Raw genomic sequence first — 24,341 nt, forward strand, 5'->3', positions numbered from 1 at the left:
AATAGTGGCCATCCCCTCATCAGAGGTCTATGAAATCCAGAGAGAGGATAAAGGTACTCAGCGAGTACATCGCAACAGGCTCAAGAAATGCCTACAGGAACCTGTTCAAGAGCAGCCAAGAGCAGAGGATACATCACCCGAGCTGCCATTGTCTTCAGACAGTAAGACTCCAACAGAGTTGCCTTCCATGCTTGACCCCCTTCAATGGTTACTCCAACCTCAAATTCGAGTCCTGATGCCAGTTGCTGAGATTACTCCAAGTCAGACAGCTAATCATCCTGCACAAGCCCAGGACTCTACTTCTACCCCTGGAGACTCAGAACTGCCCTTGCGGAGATTGCAACGGACTAATAAAGGTAAACCACTTGCCCGTTATCGGGAATTCTTTGAAACCAGTGTTTAGCTACAGAGACCATGGGAGCCAAGCCATGAACACATTTTGACTGGTAAGAAACATTGCCTACCGCTTATTGTTGACATTCTGGCCCTTTTCATCTAACCCTTTTGTGCCTGGACTTCATGGACTCCATCTATCAGCCAAGCCATACCTCATGTTGGATTACAAATTATTTTTGAATTTTGTGGGTTTTTTTCTATTACTTGTTACAAGTTATACAACGTTACAAGCTTCCACCCAAAGAAAGGACTCAAACGTGTACCTGAGCTCTTTGTGGTTTATACTGTTCTAATCTCGCACTCATTTTGCCTAATGTTTACAGGTTGAGCAACGTTCAAGTATTTATGCCCATTGTATGGACTCTTTTACAGATGCCGCAATGTGAAGTTATGCACTTTTTGTGAAACTGCACTAACTTTTGCCTTTAGCCAGATTAGTAGCACCTTACTTTTGTGCCTTGCTTTACAGCTCTTGTCTCTTCCCCCTTTATACGGACTGCCTCTGCGGATGCTTATTACTAATGGCATACACCTGGTGTCATTTATCCTAGCTAGGTACCCAGGTAGGACAAGTGGTAAGTCCCAGGCAGGTCCAGCAACTACAAGGGTAACCACGCTGTTTCGAGAATGGCAAGGGGAATAATATACCCCTCCTTCCTGTTTGTTATATGTGCCAGGATTGGTAATTGGACTACTACACCTCCCATCCTGGTGTGTCTTCCAGGAGTTTCATGGGGTTACTATACCCTCCTCCTGTGACTGCCAGAAGTGTTTGGAGAAGTTCATGCCTTCCTCTTCTGTGCCTTTGTCTAAGGCGTAGGCCACCACCTTAGAACCACTTTTGCTACCCATAGTCACCATAGTGATCGTGCTATAAGCCTTATATTTTGACTTTGGTGCAGGGAAGGGATTACAGGATAAAGCCACCCTTCTATTTGTGGGCATTTCATTACACAATGGTGGGATTACAGAGTAAAGACAACTCCATGCTTTCTTTGGTGTTTACAGAGCTCAGAACACTTTAAAGTTAGTCAGTAGTGATTACTTAGTGCAGACCTTTGGTTCACTGGGTATACCGAGAGGAAAACTGTTAATTAGGACACCCTTCTCATGCGGGCAGGAACCTTAGGGTAGCCGTTTCATGTTTGTTTTTGTATGTCTTTAAATGTACTTCATGCAGCACTTTCTATTAAATTAGGTACCCCAGAGCTCAGTTCACTTATCCCAAGCCCAAGCTGAGGACTGTTTGATTCAAAGTAAGGGGGAATGTAACACCCCAGAGTTGTGTTACTACATGCCTCTACCCCACTACTATCTTCCAAGAGCCTTTACATTGTCATCTGATGTAATTTATATTATGTCTTCACAAATGTGCATAAACCTATGTTAAATGCAATTGTTTCCTGTAATTTTCCTGGTATACCAGGTGGCAGCATCATTGATAGAGTTAGTTTTAATGTTATGGCCTTTCAGAGTGGAACGATCCTGTTCTATTCTGCCCCCCTGCTGAAGAGAAGTGGAGGTTTCCGTCTTCCTGCAGCAAGGGAGGAAAAAAACTGTTAGAGACAGTTTTACTTGGCCCCTGCATAGGGAAGACAGCAAGGACCAATATCTCGTCTGAGACTTGATCAAATTCCCAATCTGAGAACCTGCAGCTCAGCTGGATGAAAAGAAAGCAGAAAGCCACAGGCAACCTCCAGAATTCCAGGAAGAAAGCATCCCCTGAGAAATCATCTGTGAGTTAAGTCCAGAGACCTAGGAGAAGCCATTCCTCCTCAGCTAGTCTGTCCCCACAAAGCAGAAGGTACAGAAAAGTTCCACACATATCAAGCAGAATCATTTATTCCTGCCAATGATTGCTAAAACCTGCAGGGACCAGAGACCAAAGCAAGTTTTCTTCAGTAAAGACAAGTTTGAACTTCACCTAAAGGTCTGGACATCATTTCTGCTGCAAAATTCCTCTATTACTCCTACTATCACTGCACTCAAATTTATTGCAAGTGAGCCAGGAGTCCAGCCGTACCCAGGTAGGAGACACCGTTGACACATCTATCACCACCCTATAGAGACATTATAACTAGAGTTGAGCGAACACCTGGATGTTCGGGTTCGAGAAGTTCGGCCGAACATCCCGGAAATGTTCGGGTTCGGGATCCGAACCCGATCCGAACTTCGTCCCGAACCCGAACCCCATTGAAGTCAATGGGGACCCGAACTTTTCGGCACTAAAAAGGCTGTAAAACAGCCCAGGAAAGAGCTAGAGGGCTGCAAAAGGCAGCAACATGTAGGTAAATCCCCTGCAAACAAATGTGGATAGGGAAATGAATTAAAATAAAAATTAAATAAATAAAAATTAACCAAAATCAATTGGAGAGAGGTTCCATAGCAGAGAATCTGGCTTCCCGTCACCCACCACTGGAACAGTCCATTCTCAGATATTTAGGCCCCGGCACCCAGGCAGAGGAGAGAGGTCCCGTAACAGAGAATCTGTCTTCATGTCAGCAGAGAATTAGTCTGCATGTCATAGCAGAGAATGAGGCTTCACGTCAGCCACCACTGCAACAGTCCATTGGCATATATTTAGGCCCAGCACCCAGGCAGAGGAGAGAGGTCCCGTAACAGACAATCTGGCTTCATGTCAGCAGAGAATCAGTCTGCATGTCATAGCAGAGAATCAGGCTTCACGTCACCCACCACTGCAACAGTCCATTGTCATAAATTTAGGCCCAGCACTAGTGTTGAGCGGCATGTCCCATATTCGAATTCGCGAAATTTTGTGAATATTCGAAAGAATATTCGTAAAATATTCGCGATTATTCAAATTCGTTATTATTTCGCATATGCGATAATTCGAATTATCGCATAATACATATGCTATGCAAAATTCACATGTGCGCTAATGAAATCGCCTTACGAAGATTCGCAACTCAATTCAATCACTAATGTATGAATGCAATGCCCTTTGCCTCTGTTCTGGGACAAGTGTAGATATTCGCATGTGCGCTAATAAAATCGCCTTACGAAGATTCGCACCTCAATCACTTTCTAGGGAATGTGAGACTTTTGGGAATCAATCGAGATACAGTGGGGGGTGATGACAGTAGTTGACAGAGTACAGATCAATGTAATCTGTAAGGTGGAAAGTAAAATAAAAAATACGAATATTCGTAAATCGACTTTTACGAAGTTCTACGTATTCGCGAATATGGTGCTATACTATATGAATGCACAGGCCTTTGCCTCTCTGTTCTGGGGACAAGTGTAGATATTTGCATTTGCGTTAATAAAATCGCCTTACGAAGATTCGCAGCTCAATTCAATCACTAATGTATGAATGCAAAGCCCTTTGCCTCTGTTCTGGGACAAGTGTAGATATTCGCATGTGCGCTAATAAAATCGCCTTACGAAGATTCGCAACTCAATTCACTAATGTATGAATGCAAAGCCCTTTGCCTCTGTTCTGGGACGTGCCGATATTCGCATGTGCGCTAATAAAATCGCCTTACGAAGATTCGCGCCTCAATCACTTTCTAGGCAATGTGAGTAAGATCTGAGCTGTTGGACCTTTGGGAAACAATCAATTATATGTGTACTGTAATTTTGTGGGGGGGGGGGGAAACAAAAAACGAATATTCGTTTTTACGAATATATAGCACTATATTCGAAATATTCGCGAAATCGCGAAGTTGCGATATTCGCGAAAAAAATTTGCTTTTCGAATATTCGCGCTCAACACTACCCAGCACCCAGGCAGAGGAGAGAGGTCCCGTAACAGAGAATCTGGCTTCATGTCAGCAGAGAATCAGTCTTCATATCATAGCAGAGAATCAGGCTTCACGTCACCCACCACTGTAAGAGTCAATTTTCATAAATTTAGGCCCAGAACCCAGGCAGAGGAGAAAGGTCCCGTAACAGACAATCTGGCTTCATGTCAGCAGAGAATCAGTCTTCATATCATAGCAGAGAATCAGGCTTCACGTCACCCACCACTGCAACAGTCAATTGTCATAAATTTAGGCCCAGCACCCAGGCAGAGGAGAGAGCTCCCGTAACAGAGGATCTGGCTTCATGTCAGCAGAGAATCAGTCTGCATGTCATAGCAGAGAATGAGGCTTCACGTCACCCACCACTGCAACAGTCCATTGGCATATATTTAGGCCTAGCACACAGGCAGAGCAGAGAGGTCCCGTAACAGACAATCTGGCTTCATGTCAGCAGAGAATCAGTCTGCATGTCATAGCAGAGAATGAGGCTTCACGTCACCCACCACTGCAACAGTCCATTGGCATATATTTAGGCCTAGCACACAGGCAGAGCAGAGAGGTCCCGTAACAGACAATCTGGCTTCATGTCAGCAGAGAATCAGTCTGCATGTCATAGCAGAGAATGAGGCTTCACGTCACCCACCACTGCAACAGTCCATTGGCATATATTTAGGCCTAGCACACAGGCAGAGCAGAGAGGTCCCGTAACAGACAATCTGGCTTCATGTCAGCAGAGAATCAGTCTGCATGTCATAGCAGAGAATGAGGCTTCACGTCACCCACCACTGCAACAGTCCATTGGCATATATTTAGGCCTAGCACACAGGCAGAGCAGAGAGGTCCCGTAACAGACAATCTGGCTTCATGACAGCAGAGAATCAGTCTGCATGTCATAGCAGAGAATGAGGCTTCACGTCAGCCACCACTGCAACAGTCCATTGGCATATATTTAGGCCTAGCACACAGGCAGAGCAGAGAGGTCCCGTAACAGACAATCTGGCTTCATGACAGCAGAGAATCAGTCTGCATGTCATAGCAGAGAATCAGGCTTCACGTCAGCCACCACTGCAACAGTCCATTGTCATAAATTTAGGCCCAGCACCCAGGCAGAGGAGAGAGGTCCCGTAACAGAGAATCTGGCTTCATGTCAGCAGAGAATCAGTCTTCATATCATAGCAGAGAATCAGGCTTCACGTCACCCACCACTGTAAGAGTCAATTTTCATAAATTTAGGCCCAGAACCCAGGCAGAGGAGAAAGGTCCCGTAACAGACAATCTGGCTTCATGTCAGCAGAGAATCAGTCTTCATATCATAGCAGAGAATCAGGCTTCACGTCACCCACCACTGCAACAGTCAATTTTCATAAATTTAGGCCCAGAACCCAGGCAGAGGAGAAAGGTCCCGTAACAGACAATCTGGCTTCATGTCAGCAGAGAATCAGTCTTCATATCATAGCAGAGAATCAGGCTTCACGTCACCCACCACTGCAACAGTCAATTGTCATAAATTTAGGCCCAGCACCCAGGCAGAGGAGAGAGCTCCCGTAACAGAGGATCTGGCTTCATGTCAGCAGAGAATCAGTCTGCATGTCATAGCAGAGAATGAGGCTTCACGTCACCCACCACTGCAACAGTCCATTGGCATATATTTAGGCCTAGCACACAGGCAGAGGAGAGGTTCATTCAACTTTGGGTAGCCTCGCAATATAATGGTAAAATGAAAATAAAAATAGGATTGAATGAGGAAGTGCCCTGGAGTCCAATAATATATGGTTATGGGGAGGTAGTTAATGTCTAATCTGGACAAGGGACGGACAGGTCCTGTGGGATCCATGCCTGGTTCATTTTTATGAACGTCAGCTTGTCCACATTGGCTGTAGACAGGCGGCTGCGTTTGTCTGTAATGACGCCCCCTGCCGTGCTGAATACACGTTCAGACAAAACGCTGGCTGCCGGGCAGGCCAGCACCTCCAAGGCATAAAAGGCTAGCTCTGGCCACGTGGACAATTTAGAGACCCAGAAGTTGAATGGGGCCGAACCATCAGTCAGTACGTGGAGGGGTGTGCACACGTACTGTTCCACCATGTTAGTGAAATGTTGCCTCCTGCTAACACGTTGCGTATCAGGTGGTGGTGCAGTTAGCTGTGGCGTGTTGACAAAAGTTTTCCACATCTCTGCCATGCTAACCCTGCCCTCAGAGGAGCTGGCCGTGACACAGCTGCCTTGGCGACCTCTTGCTCCTCCTCTGCCTTGGCCTTGGGCTTCCACTTGTTCCCCTGTGACATTTGGGAATGCTCTCAGTAGCGTGTCTACCAACGTGCGCTTGTACTCGCGCATCTTCCTATCACGCTCCAGTGCAGGAAGTAAGGTGGGCACATTGTCTTTGTAGCGTGGATCCAGCAGGGTGGCAACCCAGTAGTCCGCACAGGTTAAAATGTGGGCAACTCTGCTGTCGTTGCGCAGGCACTGCAGCATGTAGTCGCTCATGTGTGCCAGGCTGCCCAGGGATAAGGACAAGCTGTCCTCTGTGGGAGGCGTATCGTCATCGTCCTGCCTTTCCCCCCAGCCACGCACCAGTGATGGACCCGAGCTGCGTTGGGTGCCACCCCGCTGTGACCATGCTTCATCCTCATCCTCCTCCACCTCCTCCTCATCCTCGTCCTCCTCGTCCTCCAGTAGTGGGCCCTGGCTGGCCACATTTGTACCTGGCCTCTGCTGTTGCCAAAAACCTCCCTCTGAGTCACTTCGAAGAGACTGGCCTGAAAGTGCTAAAAATGACCCCTCTTCCTCCTCCTCCTCCTCCTCCTCCTGGGCCACCTCCTCTTCCATCATCGCCCTAAGTGTTTTCTCAAGGAGACATAGAAGTGGTATTGTAACGCTGATAACGGTGTCATCGCCACTGGCCATGTTGGTGGAGTACTCGAAACAGCGCAACAGGGCACACAGGTCTCGCATGGAGGCCCAGTCATTGGTGGTGAAGTGGTGCTGTTCTGTAGTGCGACTGACCCGTGCGTGCTGCAGCTGAAACTCCACTATGGCCTGCTGCTGCTCGCACAGTCTGTCCAGCATGTGCAAGGTGGAGTTCCACCTGGTGGGCACGTCGCATATGAGGCGGTGAGCGGGAAGGCCGAAGTTACGCTGTAGCGCAGACAGGCGAGCAGCAGCAGGATGTGAACGCCGGAAGCGCGAACAGACGGCCCGCACTTTATGCAGCAGCTCTGACATGTCGGGGTAGTTGTGAATGAACTTCTGCACCACCAAATTCAGCACATGCGCCAAGCAAGGGATGTGCGTCAAATTGGCTAGTCCCAGAGCTGCAACGAGATTTCGCCCATTATCACACACCACCAGGCCGGGCTTGAGGCTCACCGGCAGCAACCACTCGTCGGTCTGTTGTTCTATACCCCGCCACAACTCCTGTGCGGTGTGGGGCCTGTCCCCCAAACATATGAGTTTCAGAATGGCCTGCTGACGTTTACCCCGGGCTGTGCTGAAGTTGGTGGTGAAGGTGTGTGGCTGACTGGATGAGCAGGTGGAAGAAGAGGAGGAGGAAGCCGAGAAGGAGGAGGTGGCAACAGGAGGCAAAGAATGTTGCCCTGCGATCCTTGGCGGCGGAAGGACGTGCGCCAAACAGCTCTCCGCCTGGGGCCCAGCTGCCACTACATTTACCCAGTGTGCAGTTAGGGAGATATAGCGTCCCTGGCCGTGCTTACTGGTCCACGTATCTGTGGTTAGGTGGACCTTGCTACAGATGGCGTTGCGCAGTGCACACTTGATTTTATCGGATACTTGGTTGTGCAGGGAAGGCACGGCTCTCTTGGAGAAGTAGTGCCGGCTGGGAACAACATACTGTGGGACAGCAAGCGACATGAGCTGTTTGAAGCTGTCTGTGTCCACCAGCCTAAATGACAGCATTTCATAGGCCAGTAGTTTAGAAATGCTGGCATTCAGGGCCAGGGATCGAGGGTGGCTAGGTGGGAATTTACGCTTTCTATCAAATGTTTGTGAGATGGAGAGCTGAACGCTGGCGTGTGACATGGTTGAGACGCTTGGTGACGGAGGTGGTGGTGGTGGTGTTGGTGGTACATCCCCTGTTTGCTGGGCGGCAGGTGCCAACGTTCCTCCAGAGGCGGAGGAAGAGGCCGAGGCGGCAGCAGCAGAATAGGCCGAGGCGGCAGCAGCAGAAGAGGTAGCAGGGGGAGCCTGAGTGACTTCCTTGGTTTTAAGGTGTTTACTCCACTGCAGTTCATGCTTTGCATGCAGGTGCCTGGTCATGCAGGTTGTGCTCAGGTTCAGAACGTTAATGCCTCGCTTCAGGCTCTGATGGCACAGCGTGCAAACCACTCGGGTCTTGTCGTCAGCACATTGTTTGAAGAAGTGCCATGCCAGGGAACTCCTTGAAGCTGCCTTTGGGGTGCTCGGTCCCAGATGGCGGCGGTCAGTAGCAGGCGGAGTCTCTTGGCGGCGGGTGTTCTGCTTTTGCCCACTGCTCCCTCTTTTGCTACGCTGTTGGCTCGGTCTCACCACTGCCTCTTCCTCCGAACTGTGAAAGTCAGTGGCACGACCTTCATTCCATGTGGGGTCTAGGACCTCATCGTCCCCTGCATCGTCTTCCACCCAGTCTTGATCCCTGACCTCCTGTTCAGTCTGCACACTGCAGAAAGACGCAGCAGTTGGCACCTGTGTTTCGTCATCATCAGAGACATGCTGAGGTGGTATTCCCATGTCCTCATCATCAGGAAACATAAGTGGTTGTGCGTCAGTGCATTCTATGTCTTTCACCGCTGGGGAAGGGCTAGGTGGATGCCCTTGGGAAACCCTGCCAGCGGAGTCTTCAAACAGCATAAGAGACTGCTGCATAACTTGAGGCTGAGACAGTTTCCCTGGTATGCATGGGGGTGATGTGACAGACTGATGGGGTTGGTTTTCAGGCGCCATCTGTGCGCTTTCTGCAGAAGACTGGGTGGGAGATAATGTGAACGTGCTGGATCCACTGTCGGCCACCCAATTGACTAATGCCTGTACCTGCTCAGGCCTTACCATCCTTAGAACGGCATTGGGCCCCACCATATATCGCTGTAAATTCTGGCGGCTACTGGGACCTGAGGTAGTTGGTACACTAGGACGTGTGGATGTGGCAGAACGGCCACGTCCTCTCCCAGCACCAGAGGGTCCACTAACACCACCACGACCATGTCCACGTCCGCGTCCCTTACTAGATGTTTTTCTCATTGTTATGGTTCACCACAACAACAAATATATTATTTGGCCCAATGTATTGTATTCAAATTCAGCGGGATATAAATTTGAGGCCTAGTATTTAGGCGCTGGGTGACCGGTATGGATTTAGTGACAGAATTAGACTTGGAAATGCACAGAAGCGTGTGTGTGTGAAGTTATTCTGAATGACCCAATGTGCACCTTGAATATTATATACCCTTTTAGGGATAGATTTCAAATAGCTCTGATATAGCAGAAACCACTAAATTATGAAATTGCTAAATTGGGAATTGTACTTCAACCCAGAACAAAAAATGTGCTTTGACGGACACTAAATATCTTGCCCAGCAACAACAGTACAACGGTGGGTAACGAGAGATTTAGAGGGAATTAAATTTGAGGCCTAGTATTTAGGCGCTGGGTCACCGGTATGGATTTAGTGACAGAATTAGACTTGGAAATACACAGTAGCGGGTGTGTGTGAAGTTATTCTGAATGACCCTATGTGCACCTTCAATATTATATACCCTTTTAGGGATAGATTTCAAATAGCTCTGATATAGCAGAAACCACTAAATTATGAAATTGCTAAATTGGGAATTGTACTTCAACCCAGAACAAAAAATGTGCTTTGACGGACACTAAATATCTTGCCCAGCAACAACAGTACAGCGGTGGGTAACGAGAGATTTAGAGGGAATTAAATTTGAGGCCTAGTATTTAGGCGCTGGGTCACCGGTATGGATTTAGTGACAGAATTAGACTTGGAAATGCACAGAAGCGTGTGTGTGAAGTTATTCTGAATGACCCAATGTGCACCTTCAATATTATATACCCTTTTTGGGATAGATTTCAAATAGCTCTGATATAGCAGGAACCACTAAATTATGAAATTGCTAAATTGGGAATTGTACTTCAACCCAGAACAAAAAATGTGCTTTGACGGGCACTAAATAACTTTCCCAGCTACAACAGGACAACGGTAACGAGAGATTTAGAGGGATTTAAATTTGAGGCCTAGTATTTAGGCGCTGGGTGACAGGTATGGGTTTAGTGACAGAATTAGACTTGGAAATACACAGTAGCGGGTGTGTGTGAAGTTATTCTGAATGACCCTATGTGCACCTTCAATATTATATACCCTTTTTGGGATAGATTTCAAATAGCTCTGATATAGCAGAAACCACTAAATTATGAAATTGCTAAATTGGGAATTGTACTTCAACCCAGAACAAAAAATGTGCTTTGACGGACACTAAATATCTTGCCCAGCAACAACAGTACAGCGGTGGGTAACGAGAGATTTAGAGGGAATTAAATTTGAGGCCTAGTATTTAGGCGCTGGGTCACCGGTATGGATTTAGTGACAGAATTAGACTTGGAAATACACAGTAGCGGGTGTGTGTGAAGTTACTCTGAATGACCCTATGTGCACCTTCAATATTATATACCCTTTTTGGGATAGATTTCAAAGAGCTCTGATATAGCAGGAACCACTAAATTATGAAATTGCTAAATTGGGAATTGTATTTCAACCCAGAACAAGAAATGTGCTTGAACGGACACTAAATAACTCGCCCAGCTACAGCACTAGGGACAGATTTAGCTGGATATAAATTTGAGGCCTAGTATTTAGGCGCTGGGTGACCGGTATGGATTTAGTGACAGAATTAGACTGGGATATGGCCAAAAAATGAACAGACTATTGCTGGTTAAATGCACTTGGTGTGACAGCTTCACCCTGATGTAGGCTTTAGCCAAAAAACAACCACACCATTGAGGGTTAAATGCACTTGGTGACAGGCGCAGCTTGCCCCTGATTTTGTATATGGCCAAAAAATGAACAGACTATTGCTGGTTAAATGCACTTGGTGTGACAGCTTCACCCTGATGTAGGCTTTAGCCAAAAAACAACCACACCATTGAGGGTTAAATGCACTTGGTGACAGGCGCAGCTTGCCCCTGATTTTGTATATGGCCAAAAAATGAACAGACTATTGCTGGTTAAATGCACTTGGTGTCACAGCTTCACCCTGATGTAGGCTTTAGCCAAAAAACAACCACACCATTGAGGGTTAAATGCACTTGGTGACAGGCGCAGCTTGCCCCTGATTTTGTATATGGCCAAAAAATGAACAGACTATTGCTGGTTAAATGCACTTGGTGTCACAGCTTCACCCTGATGTAGGCTTTAGCCAAAAAACAACCACACCATTGAGGGTTAAATGCACTTGGTCGCAGCTTGTGCTGGCGCACCACAAGACACAAAATGGCCGCCGATCACCCCAGAAAAATGAGACTGACAAACGGTCTGTGCAGCCTAAAAACAGTGAGCAATTGAGGATCAGCAGCTCAATGATCCACAGCTGCAGATCGATCAGTTAATCAAGTCCTTTGGAGGAGTTAATCTGCCTAATCTCGCCCTACTGTCGCAGCCGCAACCTCTCCCTACGCTAATCAGAGCAGAGTGACGGGCGGCGCTATGTGACTCCAGCTTAAATAGAGGCTGGGTCACATGGTGCTCTGGCCAATCACAGCCATGCCAATAGTAGGCATGGCTGTGATGGCCTCTTGGGGCAAGTAGTATGACGCTTGTTGATTGGCTGCTTTGCAGCCTTTCAAAAAGCGCCAAGAAAGCGTCACAAAAGCGCGAAGAAAGCGACGAACACCGAACCCGAACCCGGACTTTTACGAAAATGTCCGGGTTCGGGTCCGTGTCACGGACACCCCAAAATTCGGTACGAACCCGAACTATACAGTTCGGGTTCGCTCATCCCTAATTATAACACCTTGGAAGGGCCCTGGGATAGTACCCAGCGCACGCTGCAATTGGCGTCAATAGAGCTGCATGTGCTTTCTGCTCCATTCAAATGAATGGAACTGATTTTCAGTTGTGGAATTTTCTGCCACAAAATCTGCCGCGTGTGAAGGCTCCCTAAGGGGGGCCACTGAAATGGGTGGGTTTAACTAGTTTTTTTTAAAATCTATTCTAAGAGATTTTAAATCTGACAACCTGCAATCTGTAAAGAGGACTAGTTCTGGAGTTCTCTACATTATGTGCATGTGCTTAGGAGTTCTCTCATTTACAGAAATGTGTATGCAGAATGGCTGTGAAATCACAGCGCCAAGTAACCGTTTTGATTGTGGGCAAAGTCCTAAGGGTGTTATTCTTGCACCTCCCAGATATTTACCCTTTAACCCTTGTACAGGGATGTGGATTTCGCTGCAGGTTGGTGACCTGACTGCTACCTCTTGGGATGGTCCCGGTGTACATCGCAGCACCAGAGACACAGGCAGAATACAAGTAAATCCAAAGCAAACACGAATGCAGGCATAAGACATGACATGGAGCGCTGGCAGAGATCAGATCAGGAACCCAGACATACAGACTTCTTGCACATGGAGAAAGAGACTTTAGAAACCTTGACACAGTTCAGACAAAGGAGAGCTTGGCAAGATGGGTTTCAGGAGCTTGGACATACAAGGGGTAATTTACAAAGACCCGATTTTTACACCAGTCTTCGTTTCCTCCTGTAGCTAGCCAGCTAAGACCTGTTCTAGATTGCTAGTATAGTTTATATGTGTATATAGCTAATCCTGCTAATAACCTTAATACAGTTCCTATGTTTATGTGTTAAAGACAAAAACAGAGTTATCATGTTTTGGATGACATATAACTGTTATATTTTGTGTTCACAGAAGCAAAAAAAAAGATAATATGCCTTTAAGATTAATTTTGTAATGTAAGGTAAGCTCAGTGACACAGCATAAACAACACAAAGCATAGTGTTAATCTGTTGTTGCTGGGCAGAAGTCTAGACCAATCACATTCAGCTTCTCACACAGCAAGAGTTTTCACCAATCACAGACAGCCTCACAGACAGCCTGTCTGGGAATTCCCCTAGCAGGATCTGCTGGAATCATTATTCACCAGAAACAGGAGCTGAAGAGACATTGACTCCACTGAGAGCTGCGTTTTTATGGGAACAAGAGGTCAAAATAGGTATTTAGAACAGTTATATAATGTTCATATTGTTAGTATTGTGATTAGAATTGTATACTGAACCAGTTATATATGTGTTTACTTACAGTTCCACCAAATTGCAAGCATACAAACCAGATTCCATACAAATTGCATACAAACTGCGAACTGCTCATACCAGATCATAAGCAATTGCATACTGCAAACTGCAAACCAAGTTGAGCAAGCAGATCTATTAGTTAGACCTCAGATATACCTCTCAGCATATATTTTGTGATATCTTTTCAACCCGTGTTATGTACACGGACTATCTGCTGTGGAGGTGACAGTGTTATATATGAAGAAAAGTTGAAGTTAATAAAGAAGTTATTTCAAGCATTTGGTGTGCTCTTTAAACATACTGTTTCCATAGAACGGCGCTAGAGGAATTACAGAGTAATAGACAGTCTGGTTAGACTAAGAGTCAGAGATATCAAAATTCTTCTAATGCCACAGCGCAAAAGGCACTTCATAGTGCTGCGCCTGCCACACCTCCCTGCGCTGGTGGAAAAAGCTCCTAATTTGTGACGAGGCTCAGTCCTATTGAAATAAAGGGAAGATCACAGCCTCCGCTCAATTCACTTCTATGTGGGCTCCATTCCCTAAAGGTGGGACCTGCACCTATGAGACATAGGGGCATATCCTAGCGATGTCCAATGTGGGAATACCCCTTTTAACAAGCTCAGTAGTCGAACATGTGCAGTGATACACAAAAAAGGGAGGGTTAACCCATGCAATACAGACCTAAGGCAGAGTACAAGCACATAGGCAAAATTCACACCATAAGTAAAGTGGGTTCACATCACCATTATGAATTGCGTTTTTGCTTTCTGTTATAACATGGTTATAATTGAAAATAACGGAATTCATAAGACGGAATTAAAAATGGAAACCTTCAGAGGCATTCCGTTTTGATCTGTAATAGTAGAGGACTTTCTTTTCCGTCCTGCATAACAGAAATGCTTGGTCATAAACCTTTATGATGACGGATCAAAAAGGAATGACTCTAAAGATTTCCATTTTGAATTCCATCTTATGAATTGCATTATTTTCCATTATAACCATGTTATTACTGAAAGAAACAATGGAATTCATAACGGTGATGTGAACCTGCCCTAATCGAGAGAAGTATACGCAGTGCAATAGCACTAGTGAATAGCTGTACCAGGAGATGGCACCAGTTCACTCCGACAAGCAGCTGAAGCTGGAGCGGGTGGTACAGGGAAAGCACGATTGTAACACTCTGCATCATTCTGCCAGATTGCGTCTGCACAGTTCAGGAACAGCAGTGAGCATGTGTTAGGCCTAGGCCTTCTGCCATAACTTCTGCTGTCTCACCTGTCATATCCTCTGCATCTCCTGTCTTGCTGCCCTCTGCTGTCTCCGTCACTCCGCCAGATGTTGCAGACGCGTGCTTGTCATATGCATCCTCTAGCCACGCTGTCTTTGTGCTCCATGCTATGTTGGCATCCCAAAGGGCGTGCACCCGCCGCTTCCATTCATGTATGCTTCCAGGGGCATGTGCTTTCTGCCTCCCAGCATGGCCCCTGAGCAGGGTTACAAGGTTAAATAGCAACTTCCCCTTCCAGGAAGTTGCCTGAGCGTTGAGTTACTAACAGTAATAGCAAAGGTCTTCTATTCTGATCTCCTGTGTTTAACCCAGCCCGTTTGACCATTCTGTTTGCCTGCCGCCTGCTTGACTACTGGAACTGTCTGACCCTGAGCCTTTCTGATCCTCGATACCACACTACAATCTGATGCCAGCTTCTGACCTCTGGCTTGTCTCTGACCATGCTTCAGCTTCTGCCTCTGACAATCATCATCATCAATCATCAGCTGCTGCCTTTATTCCAGTCTATTCTGCAATACCACTTCTCATCACGGTGTCTGCTTTTGGGCTCAGTTCACACTGAATGCAGTCGTAACAGTATGAAAATAAGAATTACTGATTCGAGCTGAGTGTTCTTTATACTTTTCATCACTTTAAAGAGAGGCATAGGGAGTAGTGTTCACTGGTTGACTCGTCTTCGATTTCCTCCCTTCAGCTCGGCTTCATTAACAGGTTTCTTAATAAATACAGGTAGGGAAAGACCTGTCAGTCAAGCTGGGCTGCGCTGAGAGAACTGCAAACACTTCTCTATGTGCTTGACTCTTTTTAAACAGTGGCTAAAAGGTCAATAAGTTACAAATTGTGGAGTGCACAATAATCGGCAACTTTTTTAAGGTGGCATAAACTATTCATAATTCTCCTCTTTTGTTATCTGTGAGCCTGTCAGAGTTTCATACTGCCCGTGGTCTACTGACAGGTTCCCATTAATGGATTTTAGTACAAAGCCATCACATTTACCTTATTTCAGTTTTCTTCCCAGATTGTAATGATATTCCATATGTGTTTCATATTTATTCTAAAATATTATAAAGGAGTTCATGTTTCTATTTATGTATCGATATATAAAAAAAAGTGGCACACACTTTCAATATATTGATTAACTTTTATTACAGCCTGTCAGTGGTGTTAGTTTCGAACCAGCCTTATATACAGAAATAGTTTTATTTTTATTTATTTTTTAAAACTCTTTTAACACTAGAAATCCTGGTCATTATTGACTGGTCATATCAGCTGTGTCTGAACTGGGTAATGTTTATTCACTTTATGGTAGTAGATCTGAATCATCAAATGAGAGGCCGTCAATAATAAATGGTTTATCAGTATGAATTTGTACAGTAGGCAAAAATGGTTGCCATAGCTTTCCTGGACACTTTGGGACCTGTTCAGGTGCTACAGATGGAAAATCTAATATAACTATCTCATGAATAGTTACTTGTTCTGGAAGTACAACTATATCTAGAAAGGGGGGTATGTCTGGTCTAGTAGGGTTTGCCACTTGACAAGGAGCCATATGTACGTCTGTTGGGTTGACTTGTTGGGTTGTTGTTACAAGCACACTAGTGTCTATCTCTGCGACTTGAGGAATTGCTTGCTGTGTCGGTCTAGGAAGGACTTGTGGCTTTTTTCTGTCTTCTTCTGCAGATTCCTCAGAAGACTGATAATCTTTGCCATTATGTTTTTTGCCCTTTTTGTTTTTTTTGTCTTTCTTTTCTTTTTTTTCATGATTTGATTTCTTAGATGAGCGAGATATCCTCCTTTGTGATCTAGTAAGAATTGGCATCACCGAGCGGAGAGGTGATAAACCTTTGATAACTATACGTGTACGCTGTGAAAACAAAACATGTTGAATTTCCATTGTTACACATATACTAATTAGAAATACAATAAATACAGGGAAAATACAATTTCGAGTAGGAGAAACTTTACTCCCCCAGACTGACATCAAAGACTTTTCGACAGCCATTCTACTATTGTAACCTTCACTTACAAAGGGCAAAAACACACCAAAACAGCTTTCTGTGGATGGGTCTATTTTTTATATGGAGAAGGTTTTGATTTTCATCCTTTGTCATGTTACCAGGCATGTTAATAGATGCGCACAACCCACATGCGGCCCACAGAACCACTATTTGCGGCCCCTGTCCTACTGGATAGCTGATAGTGTGATCAGCTGTGTTTCTGCCAGGAGTGCCGCACTGTGCTGGAGTACAGTTCCTGGTCCTGAACTAGAGCAGGTCTACTCATGCAGTTTATGTTAATATGTGTTTTGTTCGGATTATATTGCTGTGGGAAAAAACTACTTAAGAAGATGAAAGAAAGGGAGAAACGCTTAGAATTAGCAACGATAATTAAACATGAACCAGAATATTCTTCTTTTTGTTTGATGAATCAATTCAGATCTGAAATGATTCAAGTGGGGTAGTATTGGTTATTACATATTTTTATATGCTGTAAATTATATATGATATTCACACATGGCACATTGATCTAACATTGGAGGACATTTAATCAGGTTACAATCAGTTACAATTGGAAGCTATGTACAACTCAAAGGTGATGTCTAGAGGGTAGATTGGAAGGATAAAGATCCCTTTGTTTCAATCAAATGCAAAAACCTAAGGCCTCTTTCACACGAGCGTTGCGGAAAAAGGTGCGGGTGCGTTGCGGGAACATGCGCTATTTTTCAGCGCAAGTGCAAAACATTGTAATGCGTTTTGCACGCACGTGAGAAAAATCTGCATGTTTGGCACCCAAACCTGAACTTCTTCACAGAAGTTCGGGCTTGGGATCGATGTTCTGTAAATTGTATTATTTTCTCTTATAAAAAATGGTGATTATGGTTATAAAGGTAAATAATAGCATTCTGAATACAGAATCTATAGTACAATAGCGCTGGAGGGGTTAAAAAATAAAATAAAAAATAATTTAACTCACCTTAATCCACTTGATCGCGAAGCCCGGCTTCTCTTCTGTCTTCTTCTTTGCTGTGTGCAGGAAAAGGACCTGTGGTGACGTCACTCCGGTCATCACATGGTCTGTCACATGATCTTTTACCATGGTGATGGATCATGTGATGACCAGAGTGACGTCACCACAGGTCCTTTTCCTGCACACAGCAAAAAAGAAGACAGAAGAGAAGCTGGGCTTCGCGAGCAAGTGGATTAAGGTGAGTTTAATTATTTATTTATTTATTTTTTAACCCCTCCAGCCCTATTGTACTATGCATTCTGTATTTAGAATGCAATTATTTTCCCTTATAACTGGCAACATCTGTGTTGATTCTGCAGACGGATCCAGACCCATTCAACTTAAATGGGTCTGTGATCCGTCCACACCGTAAAAAAATAGAACAGGCACCCTTCTGTCTTGTGGGGGGAGTGGGGGGCTGGTTTGAACCTTGCTATGGGGCTCTTACTTCTCTATGTATGCCACTGGCATGAGCCCTTAGTGAAGAGTGGGGGGAGGGCAGGAGTCTGATGAGAGGAGATTGAAGCATTTTGTAATAAAAATATATTACAAAGTTTTTTTTGCCTGTACTATTAATTTATGCCAAAAAGTAAATAAATGAAAATGGATTGAGGAAAATTGTACAGATACTAAATGATACATGCAAAAGAAACAGCTTACTTGAAATGCAGAAGTATCACATGTGTAGTCTGGCAAAACGTTCACTGTTTCATTTCCAACACTGATGTTTGCATTACAAGACAAGTTTTGCTAAAATAAAGATGGACAAAGAAAATTGACATCAAGCACAATCAAACATTGCAGTTAATAGCGGATGAACAAGAATGTGTAAGACATTGATCTGTTAGGCCTCTTTCAGACAGGCGTTGCGGGAAAATGTGCGGGTGTGTTGCGGGAAGACCCGTGATTTTTCTGCGCAAGTGCAAAACATTGTATGCGTTTTGCACTCGCGTGAGAAAAATCGCACATGTTTGGTACCCAAACCTGAACTTCTTCATAGAAGTTCGGGCTTGGGATCGGTGTTCTGTAGATTGTATTATTTTCCCTTATAACATGGTTATAAGGGAAAATAATAGCATTCTGAATACAGAATGCATAGTAAAATGGAGGGGTTAAAAAAAATATAATAATTTAACTCACTTTTCTATGGGGCCTGCATCATGTGAAAATGCACAAAATAGAGCATGCAGCGATTTTCACGCAACGCATAAGTGATGCGTGAAAATCACCGCTCATGTGAACAGCCCCATAGAAATGAATGGGTCGGTATTCAGTGCAGGTGCAATGCGTTCAACTCACGCATCGCATCCGCGCGGAATACTCGCCCGTGTGAAAGGGGCCTTACTGTGCTTCCATGTATGAAGCATGCTCAAGAAGGACAAAGTCATCACATGGGAGCCCTATGACGTTCTAGAGACACAATGGAGCAGATTTATCAAAGTAAGTGCAATGCAAAAGTGGATTTGTTATCTGTAATAACCAATTAGATTTCAGCTATCATTCTCCAAAAGGATTCTGAAAATAAGAGCTGGAATCTGATTGCTTGCTATAGATAACTGTGTAACTTTTTTGCACCGGTTTTGATAAATCTCCCCAATGTCAGTTTATCTGCTAATGTTTGCATATAAACTGGCATGCAATAGTTTTTAGAATGCCAGGAACCTAATAGACAAGTAAGTGGCATAACTATATTCTGTGATTGGTCTCCAGTAAACGGCATCTGATTTGTACCTATGAAACTGGCTGACCTGTTACATGTGCGCTTGGCAGCTGAAGGCATCTGTGTTGGTCCAATGTTTATATGTACCCACATTGCTGAGAAAAATGATGTTTTAATATGTGCAAATGAGCCTCTAGGAGCAACAGGGACATTGCCACTACACCTAGAGGCTCTGCTCTCTCTGCACTCTCATTGACTTGGCCAGGTGTGATGACGTTTTCACTGCTTTACATCCAGAAACTGCTTAGAGCTTTAAAACTGTATGGTTTAGCCCCTTCACACATTATGACATACACGTGTTCCAATAAGACGTGGTAAATTAAATGATGGCATTAAAAATGCAGCTTGTCTAGCAAAATAAAAAACGCTCATATGGCTATTTAATTGGAGAATTAAAAAAATTATGACCCTTGAATAGTGGGGAAGAGAAATGCAAATTGGCTTCATCTTTCAGCGGTTAAAGAAAATGTATTCAAAACAGCATAAGGCCTCTTGCACACAACTGTATGGCTTTTTCAGTATTTTGCGTTCTGAAAAAAATGATGTCTGTGTACATTCAGTTTTTTGCAGAACGGAACAGCTGGCCCCTGATAGAACAGTTCTATCCTTGTCCGTTATGCGGACAATAATAGGACATGTTCTATCTTTGAACGAAACGGAAATACGGAAACGGAAGGCATACGGAGTACCGTCCCTTTTTTTTTTGCGGATCCATTGAAATGAATGGTTCTGTATACGGAACGCAAAAAACGGAATCTAAACGGGAAAAAAAAGTTTGTGTGCAAGAGGCCTAAAACTCTATTCTTTGAATAAATCCCTAGAGCTATTTTCTAGTTGAGAATGTAAACTACTGCTGTGGAAAAAAGGGATATTGGAAATAGACCGCTATGGTGGAAAGTGCAAAGTACATGTATAAACTACCAGTGAAAATGGGCCTTTTAGTAGTAATAATAAAGGGGGGAAAAAAATCTGTCTTCAGAAACAGGAGAATGAGATCAAACAATGAGAAAACAGCATGTGAACTACTCATGCACTACACTACATGCTTGTTTAGGCTACTTTCACATCTGCACTTTTCCTTTCCAGTATTGAGATCTGTCAATAGGGACAAAACTGAACAGAATGCACCAGAATGCATTCTGTTCCGGTTGCGTTCCCGTGCCGGACAGAAAAAGGCTGCAAGCAGCATTTCTCAGTGTGTTATGGGATGTGGAGCAAGATGGATCTGGCATGAACCATAATGTAAGTCAATGGATCAGTTTTCTTGGACACAAAAGAAAACAGATCCGTCCCCTATTTAATTACAATGATTTTAGAGACGGATCTATCATGGCAATTTTAGAGATAATACAATTCGTTCATAACGGATGAACATTATACTAACGGAATCGTTTTTGCTGATCCATGACGGATCGAGCAAAAACGCAGATGTGAAAGTAGTCTTCGTTTGTAGCAGAACATCTCTTCTAGGAGGCTGGTGATTGAAGGGCTTCTGTCACCCCCCAAAAGTCTTTTTTTTTTTTAGGCTTATTCTGCAATTTCTCAATATATAGGGCTCTTACCCTTTTCTGATGGCTAGTTTCTTTAAAAACGGAGGGGGCGTTTTTTTGAAAGGAGGATGAGGGGGCTAGCAGCAAGTAGACGCCCTACTTGCTGGTAGAGAGGTAATTTACATATAATAAAAGTGCATTTTTTAAAGAAACTAGCCATCAGAAAAGGGTAAGAGCCCTATATATTGAAAAATCGCAGTATAAAGATTTTAATTAGCCTTAAAAAAAAAATATGACTTTTGGGGGTGACAGAAGCCCTTTAAATAATGATGACTTTAGAACACATATATAATCAACAGTAATGCACTTGTTTTTTATGACAGTTTTTAAACTTACACTGGCTGGTTCAATGCCACACTCTTCTCCCAGGACGCTATAGTCTGATTTTGAACAATTGGTCTCTTGAATTGTGAACGTCACTTTGTATTGTTTTTCATTTTGAACCTACAGAAAAAATATAAGAATTTAATAGTCTCAGTTTTGTCCTCAAAATAAAAACATATTTATGATTCTGGTGTCTATGGTGCTTTTATTTCTGTTTTTGGATTGCTTTCATTTTTATTTACGGAAAAATTGTGAATACGTTGGGCGAGATTCATCAAAACTGGTGTAAAGGAAAACTGGCTTAGTTGCCCACAGTAACCAATCAGATTCCACCTTTCATTTTTGACAGCTCCTTTGGGAAGTGAAAGGTGGAATCTGATTGGTTGCTATGGACAACTAAGCCTTTACACCAGTTTTGATAAATCTCTCCCGCTATCTTGAGAGGATAGTTTGTCGTATCTGCTATGTCCAGCTTGCTTGGCATGTCTCTTTTAGTAGATGCTTGCATTTTCCATAATAAAACAGTGGTGGATCACCTTTACCTTTTCTTTGGGCCAGTTCACATGACTGATTTAGAAAAACACGCTTAAAAATCAGCGCAGAATCCCTGTGTTATTTTTCAGCGTGAAAAAAAGCTCACGTTTTTAATGTGTTTTTTGAAACTTCTGTTTTTGAACCAATAGGCATTCGCTTCAATACAAAGCTGAATTTTAAGCTGGAGGTTTTTGAAGCAGATCTGCACACAGAAAACGCATGGACATACGTGAAGCATATTTTTCAGCTTCCTATTCATTTCAATGGGAGATTCGGCGCTAATTCTGTCCCAATATAGGGCATGCTGATACTTTTTTCCTCGTGCTGCTTCCCATTGAATTGAGAATATACAGTCAGGTTCATAAATATTGGGACATCGACACAATTCTAAATTTTTTGGCTCTATACACGACCACAATGGTTTTGAAATGAAATGAACAAGATGCACTCTAACTGCAGACTGTCAGCTTTAATTTGAGGGTATTTACATCCAAATCAGGTGAACGGTGTAGGAATTACAACAGTTTGCATATGTGCCTCCCACTTGTTAAGGGACCAAAAGTAATGGGACAATTGGCTTCTCAGCTGTTCCATGGCCAGGTGTGTGTTATTCCCTCATTATCCCAATTACATTGAGCAGATAAAAGGTCCAGAGTTCATTTTAAGTGTGCATTTGGAATCTGTTGCTGTCAACTCTCAAGATGAGATCCAAAGAGCTGTCACTATCAGTGAAGCAAGCCCTCATTAGGCTGAAAAAGCAAAATAAACCCATCAGAGAGATAGCAAAAACATTAGGCGTGGCCAAAACAACAGTTTGGAACATTCTTAAAAAGAAGGAATGCACCGGTGAGCTCAGCAACACCAAAATACCCGGAAGACTATGGAAAACAACTGTGGTGGATGACCGAAGAATTCTTACCCCGGTGACAAAAACACCCTTCACAACAGTTGGCCAGATCAAGAACACTCTCCAGGAGGTAGGTGTATGTGTGTCAAAGTCAACAATCAAGAGAGGACTTCACCAGAGTGAATACAGAGGGTTCACCACAAGATGTAAACCATTGGTTAGCCTCAAAAACAGGAAGGCCAGATTAGAGTTTGCCAAACGACATCTAAAACAGCCTTCACAGTTCTGGAACAACATCCTATGGACAGATGAGACCAATATAAACTTGTACCAGGGTGATGGGAAGAGAAGAGTATGGAGAAGGAAAGGAACTGCTCATAATCCTAAGCATACCACCTCATCAGTGAAGCATGGTGGTGGTAGTGTCATGGCGTGGGCATGTATGGCTGCCAATGGAACTGGTTCTCTTGTATTTATTGATGAAGTGACTGCTGACAAAAGCAGCAGCATGAATTCTGAAGTGTTTCGGGCAATATTATCTGCTCATATTCAGCCAAATGCTTCAGAACTCATTGGACGGCACTTCACAGTGCAGATGGACAATGACCCAAAGCATACTGCAAAAGCAACCAAAGAGTTTTTTAAGGGTAAGAAGTGGAATGTTATGCAATGGCCAAGTCAATCACCTGACCTGAATCTGATTGAGCATGCATTTCACTTGCTGAAGACAAAACTGAAGGGAAAATGCCCCAAGAACAAGCAGGAACTGAAGACAGTTGCAGTAGAGGCCTGGCAGCGCATCACCAGGGATGAAACCCAGCGTCTGGTGATGTCTATGCATTCCAGACTTCAGGCTGTAATTGACTGCAAAGGATTTGCAACCAAGTATTAAAAAGTGAAAGTTTGATTTATGATTATTATTATGTCCCATTACTTTTGGTCCCTTAACATGTGGGAGGCACATATGCAAACTGTTGTAATTCCTGCACTGTTCACCTGATTTTTATGTAAATACTCTCAAATTAAAGCTGACAGTCTGCAGTTAAAGCACATCTTGTGCGTTTCATTTCAAATCCATTGTGGTGGTGTATAGAGCCAAAAATGTTAGAATTGTGTCAATGTCCCAATATTTATGGACCTGACTGTATGAATAAACTAAGCACTGACATTACCCTTTCGCAGTGTCTCGTCCATGCATAGTCTGATCTGATTGTGTCATAGTGTGTAGGGGCACAGTCTATCCAGTTATTTTATAGGGGAAATACAAGATCCGATCTGGTATCTAAATGAGTTTAGGGGTCTGAGATAAAAATAATGTTAGTAATCTGAATGAGGTTAGGAGACTGGGCTCTTAATCAATTTTGGGGCCTATATTCTGGGTTTTTCACGCAGCCCTGGCCCCATAGAAGTGAATGGGGCTTCAGTGAAAACGAGTTGCATCCGGAAGCAAGTGCGGATGCGATGCGTTTTTCATTGATGGTTGCTAAGAGATGTTGTTTGTAAACCTCCAGTTTTTTATCACGTGCGTGAAAAACGCATCGAAACGCATTACACTCACGCGGGAAAAACTGAACCCAATTGCAGACAAAATTGACTGAACTTTCTTGC

General features: G+C 43.9%; 1 protein-coding gene across 2 annotated transcripts in view; it reads right to left on the reverse strand.

Annotated features, from left to right (window-relative positions):
* Nucleotides 1-15,879: 15,879 nt before the first annotated feature.
* Nucleotides 15,880-24,341, reverse strand: part of LOC122936275 (T-kininogen 2-like) — a 52,377-nt gene continuing 43,915 nt past the window's right edge. For both annotated transcript variants that reach the window (XM_044292401.1, XM_044292400.1), the window contains 3 exons: nt 21,365-21,472; nt 18,419-18,508; nt 15,880-16,616 (listed from right to left, as the gene is read on the reverse strand). In XM_044292401.1, coding sequence (XP_044148336.1) covers nt 16,053-16,616; nt 18,419-18,508; nt 21,365-21,472 — 762 coding nt within the window. In that variant the 3' untranslated portion in view covers nt 15,880-16,052. The remainder of the gene's footprint in view (nt 16,617-18,418; nt 18,509-21,364; nt 21,473-24,341) is intronic.

Source organism: Bufo gargarizans, chromosome 4 (genome assembly GCF_014858855.1).
Source record: "Bufo gargarizans isolate SCDJY-AF-19 chromosome 4, ASM1485885v1, whole genome shotgun sequence".
In the NCBI taxonomy this organism is placed as follows: domain Eukaryota; kingdom Metazoa; phylum Chordata; class Amphibia; order Anura; family Bufonidae; genus Bufo; species Bufo gargarizans.